At 41.0% G+C, this 17,176-nt stretch overlaps 2 protein-coding genes across 2 annotated transcripts; one reads left to right on the forward strand and one right to left on the reverse strand.

Annotated features, from left to right (window-relative positions):
* Positions 1–7: 7 nt before the first annotated feature.
* ormdl1 (ORMDL sphingolipid biosynthesis regulator 1) lies at positions 8–12,057 on the forward strand. Its single transcript, XM_033023773.1, has 4 exons — positions 8–71; positions 3,994–4,203; positions 5,747–5,898; positions 10,284–12,057. The coding sequence occupies exons 2-4, from the start codon at positions 4,030–4,032 to the stop codon at positions 10,417–10,419; spliced, it is 462 nt and encodes a 153-aa protein (XP_032879664.1). The 5' UTR covers positions 8–71; positions 3,994–4,029; the 3' UTR covers positions 10,420–12,057.
* Positions 12,058–14,272: 2,215 nt separating this feature from the next.
* On the reverse strand, positions 14,273–16,228 carry adat3 (adenosine deaminase tRNA specific 3). Its single transcript, XM_033023774.1, has one exon. It carries the CDS (start codon positions 15,699–15,701, stop codon positions 14,595–14,597), a length of 1,107 nt encoding a protein of 368 aa, XP_032879665.1. The 5' UTR covers positions 15,702–16,228; the 3' UTR covers positions 14,273–14,594.
* Between the last annotated feature and the right edge of the window lie 948 nt (positions 16,229–17,176).

Consider the following 17,176-nt stretch of genomic DNA (forward strand, 5'->3'; position numbering starts at 1 on the left):
CTCCAAGTTGCGTCACAATGCTTCCGTTCCAAAGGGGTTGAGTACTGAGGTTCGATCGAACGGTGATACAGGTGCGTGTTGCGAGTTGATCAGTGTCCCGGGCTGGGTAAGACCATTGCCCGCTGCAGCTGCAGCAGCAACATAGGCTCTTTGCACGAAGCAACCTGCAAAAGCTGCCCTTTCTCTGGATGCGCTGGCTCCATGGCATAGTGCAGAGAACATAACGCTGCCTATTTTCCTTTGTGGCCTAGTGCAACAAGGAATCCTCTCCCTTTTTAAAGCTGGGTTATGGTTATTGTATGTTTTAACGTTCTTGGTGGCTTTCAGCCTGATGGAAGGTCTCGGCCGGAAACGTCACCCATTCCTTCTCTCCAGAGCTGCTGTCTGTCCCGCTGAGTTACTCCAGCTTTTTGTGTCTATCTTCGGTTTAAACCAGCATCTGCAGCTCCTTCCTACATATTTCAGCATGCGTTGTTTTGTTGGGTGGATGTGTGGTCTGCGAAACGGAGCACGGTGTTAGTTCACTTCCCTGTAGATGTTATTGACGTTCGTGATTAGAATGGCTATGGTGAAATGCATTGTTGTTGCTGTAAAACAAAGCGATTCTCTGAATGTGTGTCTTGTCGGGTCAGCTGTACACCGTGTCCAAGTGTTAGGAGTAAAATAGTTTTATCAGTTTAGATAAAACTGCAGGTGCGATCAGTAAAACGAATCTTCAGCAGCTGTCCAATGTTATAGCTGCTATTCCATTTGGTAAGATCCATTTAAACTTGCATCTTTTGCTCTGGCACTTTGTACATTAAATAATACTTTGAGGATTTTAAAATGGACCACAGTTTGAAAATAAATCTTGGAATTACAGGGTCTGCAAATGTGTTTGAAAGTAACACTCTGGTGTCCAGGTTGACTAGTGTGTTTATAATGTTTGACATGTTAGTGAGTCATCATTAATTGGAGATATGTGTAACTGAAGTAAATAAGTTAAAACATAACAAAAGTTTCAACCTAACTTTAGGAGGCAGTGGTGTTTGAAAAGCAGTCCAGATTATGTTCTTTAGTGTAGTGTTAAAATACCTTAAATGTTATGCTTTTAAAAAAAATAGTTGAATAACAATTGAAAAGGTAAGGGTTGGTTAGATATATTTGGGATATACATTGGGAGATGTCACTTGAAAGTAATATCTGCAGTTGCTGGAATTCTGAAGTGAAAGCATTTATAATTTGGGAGTGTGGGAGAAACCCAAGAAGGGTTTCGGCCCGAAACGTCGCCTATTTCCTTCGCTCCATAGATGCTGCTGCACCCGCTGAGTTTCCCCAGCAATTTTGTGTACCTATAATTTGGGAGTATTGTGTACAGTTCTGGTTGCACCATTACAGGAAGAATTTGGAGGCTTTGAAGAGAATGCTGAAGGTGCTGTCTGGATTACGTGTATTACATATGAGAGGTTGGACAAACTTGGATTGTTTCTCTTAAAATGTCAGAGAGACAGAGTTAGACAGCTTCCTGATTAGTACAGGTGTCAGGGGTTATGGGTAGAAGGCAAGAGAAAGGGGTTATGATGGTAAGATAGATCAGGCATGTTGGTTGGCAGAGTAGACTTTATGGGCCGAATGGCCTAATTCTGTTCCCATCTCTTATGAATTTATGTCAGAGATTGAGGGGAGACCTGCTAGAAGTATATTTAAATTTAAGAGAGACATAGATAAGATAGTTAGAATTTCTTTTTCCCCAGGAGGCATAACTTTAAAGTGAAAGGGGCAAGTTTAAGATAGATGTGCAGAGCAAGATTTAACAGAGTGGTGGGTGCCTGGAATGCACTGCCAGGGGTGGTAGTGGAAGCAGATACAATAGTGACATTTTAAAGGCTTTTATATAGGCAGATGGATATTCAAAGAATGGGGGGAGATGGATCACGTGCAGGCAGAGGAAATTAATTTAACGGCGTTATGTTCAGCATGGACGTTGTTCCTGTGCTCAACTGTTTTATGATGAACCGACATCCACCTGAAATGTTAACTTTGTCTAAACAGATGCTGCCTGATCTGAATTATTGCCAGCATTTTCTGTTTCTATTGAAGATGTAATAGAGAGGAACCTGTATTTATTGAGTGACTTTCACAACCTAATGCATTCTAAAACATATTCTGGGTGATCTTGAAGTGTTGACTGTATTGCAATGTACAAAATACCAGCAGATAATCTCTAAGCAGCAATGAAATAATGACCAGCTTTTAGGAGGTGATATTGTTTGAGAGAGATGGGCCAAGAGATTGGGGAGAATTTCTTGTGCTGTGCAATTATTTACATCCAACTGACAGACTAGACAAGACGTTGCTGAGGTAGAATCAACAAGCTCATCAGGAGAGCTGTCACCATCCTGAGAGTGGAGTTGGATTCATTGGAGGTGGTCTTGGAGGAGAGGATGCTCCTCAAACCGCGGTGCGACTAGGACAATACTGCTCACCCCCTCCATGACACACTGTTCAACCTTCCGAGCACCTTCAGAAACAGATTGGTTCCACCAAGATGCAGCACAGACCGCCACAGGAGATCCTTCTTCCCTGTGGCTATCAAACTGTACAACTCCTCCCCCTTCTATCGTGGGGTAGACTGACTGACTCCCTTCTCTCCCCCCACCACCCCCCCCCACCGCAATCTTTGCACATCCCCAATCCCGGACTTTTCACTAATCACTAATTTCATGTTTCTTGTATTTTATGACTGTTGGCAGACCAATTTCCCTCGTGGGATAAATAGAGTTCTATCATATTAACCTCTTAGCTGAGAGACAGCATCCCTGACCATGTAATAATACACCTTGAGCACAGCTCCGCATATTGCTGGATTAATGACTCATGATTTTGAGGCTGGTCGTGACCTGCATCTTACTAAAGTGTTATGTCAGAATAATGAATGATATTATCATGTTTTTTCAAATATGCAAAATAGAATGGAACTAGACTAATGCACATAATAAAAGAGCGTGTTAGGATAGTGTGAACACAGATGATGGGAGATTTTGGAGCATAAACTGCTGATTGGAATAAGGATAGTTTCAGTTCTGGGAAAGGAGCAAAGTAGTTGCTTTGCAGGCAATTAAAAATAATACAGGTACAACAATAAACTTGAATGGGAGGCATTGGGCCAAGATGTAGCCAGGTTCATGACGTATTTAAGGTGAGGAAGAAAATTAAGTCTATCTGAACCATAGAAGATGGGGAGAATACAAAGTGAATTTCCCTAAAGCATTAATGTTGTAGCTGAGATGAAGGGCATTGAAATTAGTATAAATTGTAAAAGATAAATCTGCATGTGGAAATATGAAATAATTAAGGCACATGACATCGGGCAAAGGCCTTTCTAAGTGCATGAATTAAAGTGTTTTTTTTTTTTCCAAGGCATTAATTCCATACTGGAGCTGTCTTGAATAAGTGCAGGAAAGCTTTCTTTTCGAATACAAAACTTCAGCTATATAAGCCTCTTGGGCCCCCATCGTAGGCTGTTGAGGAAAGTCATGGGCACAATATGCCAATACATTATGATATTGGAAAGTTACCTGTGATTCAAGAAACCAGATGAAGCTAGCAGTTAGAAAGCAGATAGTGCAATAATTATGTGGTTGAACGATTTGGTCTTTTGTAATTGCAGTTCCAATTTATTGTACATTGGGATAATTTGAGTTCATTGAGAACTGTGATTGTGGGGGTTTGCTCAATTCTGGATCAACATTCATTTATTGTCCTAGATTTTGTACCTATAATGATGGCAAGAAAATTACAGATAAACTGAAGATAAACACAAAAAGCTGGAGTAACTCAGCGGGACAGGCAGCATCTCTGGAGAGAAGGAATTGGTGATGTTTCGGGTCGAGACTGATAACCTGAGTACTTGAGTTATGAAACCTGATTTGCGCCTCTGCAATAGATATCAATTTTTTGGATTAGATTGCATTACTTATTGACATGATTCTGTTATTCTGCCTTGACTTCAAGAAAGTAGCAGTGCATTTGGTCCTTTCTCGTGCAAAGATGAACGTTGGGGTTGCACACAGTGAAGTGAATCCCAACACAAGGGTAATGAACAGCCGTGGTATCTGGTTGACCTACGCGCTTGGTGTTGGAATGCTTCATATCGTGCTCTTGAGCATCCCCTTCTTCACCGTTCCTGTTGTGTGGACATTAACCAATGTCATCCACAACTTGGTGAGTAACTGATGATGGTTTTCATTAACTTTTAATATGATGAATCCTAAGCTTCTAGCTATTCGTTTTACATTTGAAGTAGGGCGCGTTTTAAGATTAGATTTTAAAATGTAGGTGGTGTATTCAATCTCATCCAATTTATCCACCCAAATATTGACCATGCCAATTACTTGGTCTGCATTCGCTCTATTTATTCTGTTGCTTTTGATGTAATTGCATTACTAGTTTAGAAATTATTGATGTGGAAATGTGTAGGTTAAAGAAGCTTATTTTCTAGAATATTTATTGAGGTTTCGCATTCTGACATGATGGCTTCAAAACTTGTATTTGCACAAACTTTATCATGAAATACTTCAGTATTTTCAAATAGGAATTGAGGATTGCTATTGGGTTTTTAAAAAAAAATCAAGCCATTTTAATAAACACAATTACTTAATCCAGTGTCAGAACATTATGGTCCTTAATGGTTATAATGCCATTGCAATGGACAGGAAGGAACTGCATTTCACCAAAACTCGGCACAGATGTAATAAACTGCTATACAAATGTAGACTGTATCTCTCTCCTCTTCTTGATCAAGTGCTAAACATGCAAATGGTATGTGTTGGAGAATGCAATTCATTTCTGTGAACCTTGTACCCATTGAATAAGTTATGTTGGCGAATAGACTGCCTGTCATTTTGGGCATCCAATGCATGTGTAATGGCAAATTTCCGACTCTTCCAGTGTCCAACTTTCCTTTGCCATTATTACACAGGTAAGTAGGAGTGATCTTACGCAAACCAACTGGAACAGATTTTCCGTTATTGGTTCTTTATTGATGTAGTTGTACAAACAAAGAGATAAACGTACCAGGTTTTCCTTATTCTGCGTACAAGTTGTAGCTAGCTGTTCTCCACGGTCTGGTGAGAACTGTATGCTCTCTCTGCCTGTGCCTGGTCTGCCCCTCCCTGTCCACTATGCGTATATGTGGATGTATATGTATATATAGGGTCCAAAATAATACTGCAAGATGTATCTAGACAAAATATTATAATATGCCAACAGTAGCTAGCCTAAATATAAATGGCTCCTACAGCATGTATTGAACGCATTTGTACTGTATTTGCTGTTACAGCTTGCAATAGTGTGAGCTGACAGTATTCGATAATGTCTGATCGTGAACCCACACTTACAAAAACTAGGCTAAGTCTGATCAAATAGACTGATGTTAGGAGGAGTGCAAATATCAAGAGTTTTAAACTTGTGGCCCGATATTTGCCTTGTTTTGATTAGTCTATAAAGTAATTCTTCAAGATGTCACACATAAAATTGTGAAATTATTACTGAAGACCATTTGGCTCATTGAGTCTGGTTGCCCCATTTTCCCCATTGCCCTGTCATTGTAAGAAGAGTCAATTTAAATTCTAAGATGTTTATTGTGGTCCCTGGGAGAATTACTAACCTGCACTGAATCACAAATTATTGTTTCTGTTCTTTTGTTTGAGGTTGTAACTTTGTAATACAGATATTACTAATATAATTGACCTTTTACTTATTACAGGGAATGTACGTGTTCTTGCATGCAGTCAAGGGGACACCCTTTGAAACGCCTGATCAAGGGAAAGCTAGACTTCTGACACATTGGGAACAACTGGATTATGGAGTACAGTTTACATCTTCCAGAAAATTCCTCACCATATCGCCAATTATTCTGTAAGAACCTATTTCTTCTTGAAACCTGACTACTGTTTTGGGGGCTTTGGTCCACTTTAAACCATTCCAGTCTTCCTGATAACTGAGTTTGAGGGTCTCGACCCAAAATGTCACCCATTCCATCTCTCCAGAGATGCTGCCTATCCTGCTGAGTAACTCCAGCATTTTGTGTCTAACTGAGTTTGAATACTACTTAGTATGAATGCCAATGTGCATCTTCACTGTTACTTGGATTTTTTGTTTAAATGGCAAATTGATGCAGGATCAATTATTGTGATTATGACTTCAATTCTGAATGCAATGAAATATAAACTTGACATTCTTAAACCAACCTTGTACTTGCTCATCGATTGAAGTAATTCCATTATGCTGCCAGGCATATTATTTGAATTGGCAGTTGAAAAGTGAACCAGTCAGTATTATACATACTAAATATTATGTTTATTAGCATATACCCTCGGGAAAATTAAGTGATGCAAAGGTCATGGGTTGCTGTTCTTATAGTAATATCATTTATTCCTTTCTTAAGAGAATGGTACAAAATACCATTTGAGGCCTGTTATCTGCATTGCCTTTGTGACCTGGAAAGGTTTGAGTGTGAGAACTTAAAGTAATTCCTGTAATGTTGGTAGGGAGGGTGTGATGCAGTAAAGTCAGATGTTCAGGTAAGGCTGGGGAGAAGTTGGGCAAAGTGCAGTGGGGATGATATGTGTAGGATGTGACCAGCATATAGATTCGAATGGGGACCCAGCTTGGCGATCATGGGAATTTGGATCATAGGAAAGGTCGCCAGAACTTGGTGTCTGACAGCAAATGAGCATTTTCTTTGGGCATGAAAAGTGTGGCGGCTGAAGGATTGATGGGCAGCAGGAAAATTATAGATTTGTTGAATGGGCACCTGATGAAATTGAGATTTGAATGATTCGGTGTTGGAGAAAAGGAGTTGCAGGGGTAAAAAAAAATTGTACATTGCCTGTGATACAAAGAGGACAAATGCCACAGAGACTCGGGATGTAGGTCAAACTGGATTGCAGCAAGATTGCATCAGCAGTCTGCTGCTTTGCTGCGTTGTCACATAGAAAATAGGTGCAGGAGTAGGCCATTCGGCCCTTCGAGCCTGCACCGCCATTCAATATGATCATAGCTGATCATCCAACTCAGTATCCCGTACCTGCCTTCTCTCCATACCCTCCGATCCCCCTAGCCACAAGGGCCACATCTAACTCCCTCTTAAATATAGCCAATGAACTGGCCTCGACTACCCTCTGTGGCAGAGAGTTCCAGAGATTCACCACTCTCTGTGTGAAAAAAGTTCCTCTCATCTCGGTTTTAAAGGATTTCCCCCTTATCCTTAAGCTGTGACCCCTTGTCCTGGACTCCCCCAACATCGGGAGCAATCTTCCTGCATCTAGCCTGTCCAACCCCTTAAGAATTTTATAAGTTTCTATAAGATCCCCTCTCAATCTCCTAAATTCTAGAGAGTATAAACCAAGTCTATCCAGTCTTTCTTCATAAGACAGTCCTGACATCCCAGGAATCAGTCTGGTGAACCTTCTCTGCACTCCCTCTATGGCAATAATGTCCTTCCTCAGATTTGGAGACCAAAACTGTACGCAATACTCCAGGTGTGGTCTCACCAAGACCCTGTACAACTGCAGTAGAACCTCCCTGCTCCTATACTCAAATCCTTTTGCTATGAAAGCTAACATACCATTCGCTTTCTTCACTGCCTGCTGCACCTGCATGCCTACTTTCAATGACTGGTGTACCATGACACCCAGGTCTCGCTGCATCTCCCCTTTTCCTAGTCGGCCACCATTTAGATAATAGTCTGCTTTCCTGTTTTTGCCACCAAAATGGATAACCTCACATTTATCCACATTATACTGCATCTGCCAAACATTTGCCCACTCACCCAGCCTATCCAAGTCACCTTGCAGTCTCCTAGCATCCTCCTCACAGCTAACACTGCCCCCCAGCTTAGTGTCATCCGCAAACTTGGAGATATTGCCTTCAATTCCCTCATCCAGATCATTAATATATATTGTAAATAGCTGGGGTCCCAGCACTGAGCCTTGCGGTACCCCACTAGTCACTGCCTGCCATTGTGAAAAGGACCCGTTTACTCCTACTCTTTGCTTCCTGTTTGCCAGCCAGTTCTCTATCCACATCAATACTGAACCCCCAATGCCGTGTGCTTTAAGTTTGTATACTAATCTCTTATGTGGGACCTTGTCGAAAGCCTTCTGGAAGTCCAGATACACCACATCCACTGGTTCTCCCCTATCCACGCTACTAGTTACATCCTCGAAAAATTCTATAAGATTCGTCAGACATGATTTACCTTTTGTAAATCCATGCTGACTTTGTCCAATGATTTCACCACTTTCCAAATGTGCTGCTATCCCATCTTTAATAACTGACTCTAGCAGTTTCCCCACTACCGATGTTAGACTAACTGGTCTGTAATTCCCCGTTTTCTCTCTCCCTCCCTTCTTAAAAAGTGGGGTTACGTTTGCTACTCGCCAATCCTCAGGAACTACTCCAGAATCTCAAGAGTTTTGAAAGATTATTACTAATGCATCCACTATTTCTGGAGCTACTTCCTTAAGTACTCTGGGATGCAGCCTATCTGGCCCTGGGGATTTATCGGCCTTTAATCCATTCAATTTACCCAACACCACTTCCCGGCTAACCTGGATTTCACTCAATTCCTCCAACTCCTTTGACCCGCGGTCCCCTGCTATTTCCGGCAGATTATTTATGTCTTCCTTAGTGAAGACGGAAGCAAAGTAGTTATTCAATTGGTCCGCCATATCCTTGTTCCCCATGATCAACTCGCCTGTTTCTGACTGCAAGGGACCTACATTTGTTTTAACTAATCTCTTTCTTTTCACATATCTATAAAAACTTTTGCAGTCAGTTTTTATGTTCCCTGCCAGTTTTCTTTCATAATCTATTTTTCCTTTCCTAATTAAGCCCTTTGTCCTCCTCTGCTGGTCTCTGAATTTCTCCCAGTCCTCCGGTATGCTGCTTTTTCTGGCTAATTTGTACGCATCATCCTTCGCTTTGATACCATCCCTGATTTCCCTTGTTATCCACGGATGTACTACCTTCCCTGATTTATTCTTTTGCCAAACTGGGATGAACAATTTTTGTAGTTCATCCATGCAGTCTTTAAATGTCTTCCATTGCATATCCACCGTCAACCCTTTTAGAATTAATTGCCATTCAATCTTGGCCAATTCACGCCTCATACCCTCAAAGTTACCTTTCTTTAAGTTCAGAACCATTGTTTCTGAATTAACAATGTCACTCTCCATCCTTATGAAGAACTCAACCATATTATGGTCACTCTTGCCCAAGGGGGCACGTACAACAAGACTGCTAACTAACCCTTCCTCATTACTCAATACCCAGTCTAAAATAGCCTGCTCTCTCGTTGGTTCCTCTACATGTTGATTTAGATAACTATCCCGCATACATTCCAAGAAATCCTCTTCCTCAGCACCCCTGCCAATTTGATTCACCCAATCTATATGTAGATTGAAGTCACCCTTTATAACGGTTTTGCCTTTGTCGCACGCATTTCTAATTTCCTGTTTGATACTATCTCCAACTTCACTACTACTGTTAGGTGGCCTGTACACAACACCCACCAGCGTTTTCTGCCCCTTAGTGTTTCGCAGCTCTACCCATATCGATTCCACATCCTCCAAACTAATGTCCTTCCTTTCCATTGCGTTAATCTCCTCTCTAACCAGCAACGCTACCCCACCTCCTTTTCCTTTCTCTCTATCCCTCCTGAATATTGAATATCCCTGGATGTTCAGCTCCCAGCCTTGGTCACCCTGGAGCCATGTCTCCGTGATCCCAACTATATCATAGTCATTAATAGCTATCTGCACATTCAACTCATCCACCTTATTACGAATGCTCCTTGCATTGAGACACAAAGCCTTCAGGCTTGTTTTTACAACACTCTTACCCCTTATACAATTATGTTGAAAAGTGGCCCTTTTTGATTTTTGCCCTGGTTTTGTCTGCCAATTGGCTTGAGTTTACATTGACTTCATTATGAAGGAAGTTCAAATGCTTTTACTGAAGGACATTGAAAGATCTTGCAGCATGTTACACACTCGCTGACTGCAGCTGTTGGATATGTTGATGGTACCAGAACATTATAAATATTCCATTTTTTTGTGTAAATCCATGCATCCTGTAGCTGATGCAACAGAGGGAAATACTCATGTGATAACTTTTGCAAACCTATTTAAAAGTGATTTAAATGCATAATCCAGTCAGCAGTATTTAAGTTGTATAACGAAAATGTTTGGTGCTGATTTTGTGTTTAATGTTCATTTTTGCTATCTTTTCTTTTGTAGGTACTTTCTGGCCAGTTTTTACACAAAGTATGATCCAACACACTTTATTGTCAATACTGTATCTCTTTTAACAGTGTTGATTCCCAAGCTACCTCAGCTACATGGAGTTCGAATCCTTGGAATCAACAAGTACTGAATTGGAAGTCGTCACTCATGTTCTGACTAGCTTGTTACATTTACTGGGAAGACTGAAAACTGGTAATCTATATTGTTAACTGTTGCTAGGATGTACGGAGCATTCTATATTTCTTCATGCCATTTTCATTGTTTGTATCCATTTCAAAATATGACTTGTATCTTGGTTTTGTAATAGGATAGACAACAAATGAAACTTGGTAATTGGAACTGGTATACCTAATCCTGCAAAAGCTTCCCAGGGGGAAATAAAATCTGGGCAGGCCCAGCTCTGAAATGGGAAGAAACTTTATACTTGTCAGTTTTACAAAGCTGACCAAGTATATTGGAGGAAAGTTGCATGAAGGTATTGCTACCTTGGACACTTGGAGTGCAAAGCTTATTTACTGAGGTACAGAAGAATGGGGCACTGCCATGTATAAAATGAGAGGCAGTTTTTGAATTTTATTATTTGTCATGTTTTGGTTTAAAAGCATACTATTTCTTTAAAGATTAAGCAAATAATGGTACAGAACTTTGAATTATAAATGGCAAATTAATTGAGATAATGTGTGAGGTAATGTGGATGCATCTTTTGTCAACTAGGTCTAGTTGGTGAACACTTTTATATAGCATGTTATTTCCATGTAAGTTGCCAGAGTACAGTTGATTAAAAGCAAATGTTGTATTCCAGTGTGCTATGGATGCCAGAATTACAAAATAGTATTTTGGGATAAACCTACTGTCGTTTGAAGTATTTGTGATTATTTTGGTTAATGACATTTTTAAGAGGTGGTTTGATACCAAAGGTTTCTCAGCTCTTCTGTACCACTAATCTATTTAAATTGAATGTTGGTAATGAAATTAAAATGCCAGTGTTCATATACTTGGAACTGCCGTGGCAATTTCTCAATCACTTGCATGCTTTCAGGAGAATTGTATAGAGCAGGAGCTAATTCCCTACGTGCAAAGAGGATATTGGACCCGCCACCCTAGCTGCTATTGCACAATTCTTAGCAGTCGGCTCAATACTGACACTTTACTTTGGGAATAGGTTGTATGCTCACCTTCTCAGCCATGTCGTTTCCCTTCCATCGTCATGACTCTCGCAGCTAAATGAAGGAATTGCATAAGTAATGCAAATTATTGGCTGAAACCTTGTGTTTGTTGACGTCATGATCACCCAGCAGGTTTATGGAGATTATCAGCAGTACAAATGTCAATTGAGGTTGGTTTACCATTCTCGATTGCAGCTTGTGCTTACAAAAAAAAGTACATTGTCCAAGATCACAAATCCAGTCTGTTTCCCTGAACTCGTGGTTTGTGAAACTGCTTAAAGAATTTAAATGCTTGAGAAAATTGCTCTTACTGTTGGTAAGTATTTCCAGAATGTAAACCATCTGTATGTTCTATGCAATTTTGTCTTTGGTGGGGAATATTGATTCTTAATCAATAAAAGCAGTTTGGAGCTTGCAGTATTGTGGCCCATACTTTTCTTAAATTAAAAAAAACCTGTCCTTGACTTTTAGAAACTTAATGTTTGTATTTTGAATGGTTGCCTCCTTTTCAACTTTGAAGAAGCAGCAACAACTCAATGTAATATGAAGTGTATATTTTGCTGTAATCCACATTCATTCCATAAATTTATTTTTGAATTTGGTGTATGTGTTTTTTTCCAACTCATTCTCAAAGCATTAGGTTTATTGTAAAAGTCAAACTGCCGTTAAGTGAGATACTGTGGACTGTTATAGGGGAAATAGTGAACATAGCACTTCACCAACACAGATCTTGAACATTAGAAAAGCCAATCTTATGAAGCTACATATTTTGGTAACAAAGCAGCTGGCGTGAATACCAGTTAAACTGAAATTATAAATGGCTGTTGATTTATAGTGTCAGAGTTGAGAAAGGGAATGAATAGTGTTGAAAATGTGATGGTCATCTAACAAACTCTCTGCAATAGTTAAGCCTAAAGCTGCAGAAAAATCATATTAGTTTCTTGATTGAATAAATCAAGAATTAAGTTTTTGTTACTGCTGCTCACGGCACCCTGGAGGTTGAGATGCAGCCTACAATGTTGTGGTCTTAAACAGGATAACCCAAGGAACTAGCTGAAGGATCCATGAATAATTACTACCTGCAATGCAGTATAATAAACAATCAACGAGGAAAACTTATAGCATCAAATCCGTGGAAGCAAATGGACAAATTTGCTTCCACGGATTCCCCCCCCCCCCCCCCCCCGTCTCAGTGCACACGGGCCTAGCATTTCACTATGTAGGACCTACCTCTATTTGGTCACCCAAAGTACATCACTTCTTACTTACCAGCATTAAAATTTGCCTTTGATTAATATCAGCCAGTCAGCGGAAAGACTATACATGATTACAATCAAGCTGTCCACAGTATACAGACACAAAATAAAAGGAATAATGTTTAATGCAAGGTAAAGTCAAATTCAAAATAGTCCAAGGGTCTACAATGGGGTAAATGGTAAGTCAGGATTACTCTCTGGTTGCCTGATAATAGCTGGGAAGAAACTGTCCCTAAATTTGGAGATGTGCATTTCCACAAATCTACCTGATGGGAGAGGGAATATCTGGGGTGAGAATCTTCTTTGATTATGCTGCTGGCTTTGCCAATGTAGTGTGAAGTATAAATTGAGTCCATTTTCCCTGGTGGCATCAAAGCCATCCACCCAGTAACTGATGCTGTCCTGGATGTCTACCCTTGATCTATAACTTTAGGCTGTGCTCGCCATGCGCAAGAAGTAGCCAAACAATAGAGGTCCCAGCACAGTTCCCTGTGATATTCCACTGATCATAGATGTCCAGCCAGAATAAAACCATTCCACCACAAACATTAATTTATGAGTAAGCTAGTTCTATGAGTAAGCTAATTCTCATCCTAACGACCAAATCACCGTGGATAGCGTGCATCTTAATCTTCTGGATCAGCCCACCATCAGGAACTTTATCAAATGCCTTACAAAAATCTATATTGACACCATTGCCCTACCAAAAAAATCATCTTTGTCAGCTTTATCAGTTCCTCAAAAACTCAAGTTCGTGAGACATGATCTGCCACATACAAAGCTATGAGGACCATGTAGACTCTGTCAAACTGCACTGCCTTCAGCTTGTGTGCCAGGGGCACCGCAGTAGAGTTGTGCTTTACAACGCCAGAGACCCGGGTTCGATCCGGACTATGGGAGCTGTCTGAACGGAGTTTGTATGATCGCCCTGTTCACAAGTGCTCTGGTTTCCTCCCACACTCCAAAGGCGTAGGTTAATTGGCTTTGGTAAAGATTGTAAATTGTCCCTAATGTGTAGGCTAGTGCTAGTTTACGGGGATCACTGGTCGGCATGGACTTGGTGGGCCAAAGAGCCTGTTTCTACGCTGCATCTCTAAAATAAACACGAAATAATGCATCAATTTCTTGCCTTTGGTCATTTAAGTGTTTTTTCCCCTGCAGTGCCTTTTGACAGCCAACTTCCTGTTACCCCACTTTTTATTTCTGGATTCTACAACCCCCATATTTCCCTTTCCATGGACAATTTCCTTCTTTATCACCTTCTGATCTCAGGCTTTAGTTTCAAAAGCTCTTCAACGCTCCTTCCCTTGGACTCTTCATTTTCTGCATTCAGTCTTCACTGCCCTATAATGCACGCAACATGTTACTATGCAAAGGCTTAACAATTAGAGGCCATCATTGTAAACATCTTTAAATTAATTCCTAACCTCAGGCAAATGCAACACATAAAATGGTGTTGCCTGCCCAGATCTGCTACTAACATATCACTCTAATAGCATTGCTTTTGTTTCATCATGAGGCCGAGATGTGGTTTGTACATTAATTAATTCCGTCGCACCACATCAAAAAGAGATTGATGTTTAATAAGTAACAACATTTTAAGTTATAACAGTCTTACAAAATAAAATACTATAAAAATATTTCATCCAGTTATTTAAGTAAATCGGATGGGGCTCATGTTGTCGACCTCCCCGTGGTGAGCCCTGTAAACTGACCTCAGTCAGGCAAACGACAACAAACAGAGAAAGCAGCAGCGCCGCAGCTTGGCGCCAACCCGGAGCATGCGCCCTCATTAGGGCGGGCACCTACGGATGTCAAACCAGATGGCATCACCCTGCTGCAGACTTCTGCTGCCTCCAATGCAAGAAGTAAATCTGATAACATTATGAAAGAAACTGACATTCCTTTTCAACCAGTCCTTTAAAAACAATGTAATGATGATTAAGATCTTTTCTTGTATGTATTTTATATTTAGTCCCCAATGCACCATCTGGAGAGGAAGTTGCATAAAAAACTCTGTGTATTCTGGAATGTACCAGTGCCATCGCACACATCACACAGGGTTCTCTGGTGACATACAAGTCATACCCAGTGCATATATAAGGCAATGCATTTGCCACAGTTCCTTGTGGAATATGGTCATCCAACAGAAGCAAAGGTTTAGCAGTACTGATTGTATCATCACCTAGAAAAGGTTCTGCCGAGGCAAAATGACAGTTAGAATGCATGTCATGATTAAAAGCACCACCACCTTGCCCATGAGCAACCTGATCAATACACACCATAACTGCATGAAGCAAAGGATTTGGTCCGTTTCTGCAGTCATGCCCTACAGCTATTATCGTGTCAGATGCTGGATTAACCACCACGGCACCGACTGGTTCCATCCCCAGTTCCTTTCCCGCTTTTGCAGCTTCAATGGCTTTCTCCATGAAAGTTTGCATCTTTGCTTTCTCTTCACTGTTAAACAGTTGGCCGCGGAGGGCGTCGGTCATTTGCTTGTTTTCATGGAACGATGTAGGCCAGTGCTGGCAAGCGACTTCAAATTGTGGTCTAGTCAGTGGTTGGTGTGCTGGTATCTTGACCTGGAAAGGTTCTCCAAGACCAATGACATCAACATTTATTTCAGGAAAGAGATCAGCAAGAGACACATCTCCATTTAGTGCACCTGCGCCATTCAAGTCACCATGTAGACAAATAATGATTTCTAAAGGATGACCACTTTTCTTGTCCCTGCATGGTCGTACTCTCTTGATATGTGGAAGGTTGCTCAGTGGATAGATGTCAGACAGGCGTTTAACAAGAGCAGATGTTTGCTTTTTATTGATAATGGGGGCTGCATATGCATCCAGAAGTTTGACTTCACAAGAATTCTCGTCTGAAAGTACAGGTACCAACTCCCAAGTGTAAGTGCCGAATGCGTCAGTTTTTCTCCTTTTGCACTGCGGTTCCATAACTTCGTCCTCAGAATTGGATGAAACAATTAGCATCGGTTCAAAGTTCAAAGACTCTTGTGCTGACGAGGGTGTTTTTGACCTGAAACATCAATGGTTTCTCTGGCCACGGAATCCGAGATTTCTCATCATTTTCAGTTTCAAAAGCAGCCACCGCCTTTCCAATAGTTTGGACTTCCTTCAACTGATCATTTATGGGAACTGGTGGCAGCACCATGCAAGCCTTTGACCAGTAGACGTCCAGTTACACTGTGCACTGTGGGGCAAAGATCCCCGCTCCACTATAGGCTCTTTGCTGTGGGGCTCATGCATTGCATGGGAGCTGTATCCACGCTGGCAGTCGCTAGGCGGGGGCGCCGAACGGTAACCAAGGGAACCCCGGGCAAAGATCGATCTGACGTCACAAGGAGACCTCCTCTGATCGCAAATTGATACAAAAAACGCTGGAGTAACTCAGCAGGACAGGCGATATCTCTAGAGAGAAGGCATGGGTGAGACCCTTCTTCAGACCTTCTATAACCACTCCTATCCCCGCTTCACCCGCCACCACTTCCGGCGTTCCGTCGCTAAAACTGCGCCACCACCACCCACCAGCTGTGCTTCACTGTTTGCATTCCCCCCCACCCATGAGTTCAGGCATCTTCCGCACACAGGACCAAAGATCATCTTTGCACAGGACAGTCGCTTGTTACTTTTTGAATTTAGACATTGTGCCTAGGCTGATGTAAAATTCTTCGTCGATCAAGTCCAATCTCCTGTTTATGAGTAAGAAACTGCAGATGCTGGTTCAGATAGACACAAAACGCTGGAGTAACTCAGCGAGTCAGGCAGCATCTCTGGAGGAATTTAATAGTCTGACGAAGGGTTCGACCCGAAATGACACCTATTCCTTTTCTCCAGAGATGCTGCCTGATCCAGCATTTTGTGTCTATCTTTGTTTATGAAATTTTGCCTATACTCTTCATTGGTACTACTTATGATGTGATCAGATGCGTACATAAACTTTGTAAAAGGTACAACACAATATTATATTAAAATACATTATATTTTGATATTTATTTGAGGGATTATAATCCACACACGCATTTTTGTTTTCGGATCAAAGTATTTGCTCGACAGAATTGTAATTTAGCGTGCCATTGTAAAAGACATCGGTGTCGACTCTGATTTATTCTGAAACTTTTCATATCTCTAGTTTCCCTCTCCCCTAAAGAACCTGAAACATCACCTTCTCTCCAGAGATGCTGCCTGTCCCGCTGAGTTACACCAGCATTTTGTGTCTGTTTTCAGAGTAAACCAGCATCTGCAGTTCCCTCCTACAAATTAAGATGTATGTTTTTTTTAATTGCCAAATATAAGTGTATGAGAGTATGTGAGAATGATATTGTGTCTCCCACCACTATTGTGTGAACTGACAGGGAAGAAAAAGCATGTGATCAGAATGGAATGGACAATATATTTCCTTCCATTAAAGATAATAATGAACAAGCTTTTTGGCAACAGTGCGTTAG

Source organism: Amblyraja radiata, chromosome 7 (assembly GCF_010909765.2).
Source record: "Amblyraja radiata isolate CabotCenter1 chromosome 7, sAmbRad1.1.pri, whole genome shotgun sequence".
NCBI classification, from domain to species: domain Eukaryota; kingdom Metazoa; phylum Chordata; class Chondrichthyes; order Rajiformes; family Rajidae; genus Amblyraja; species Amblyraja radiata.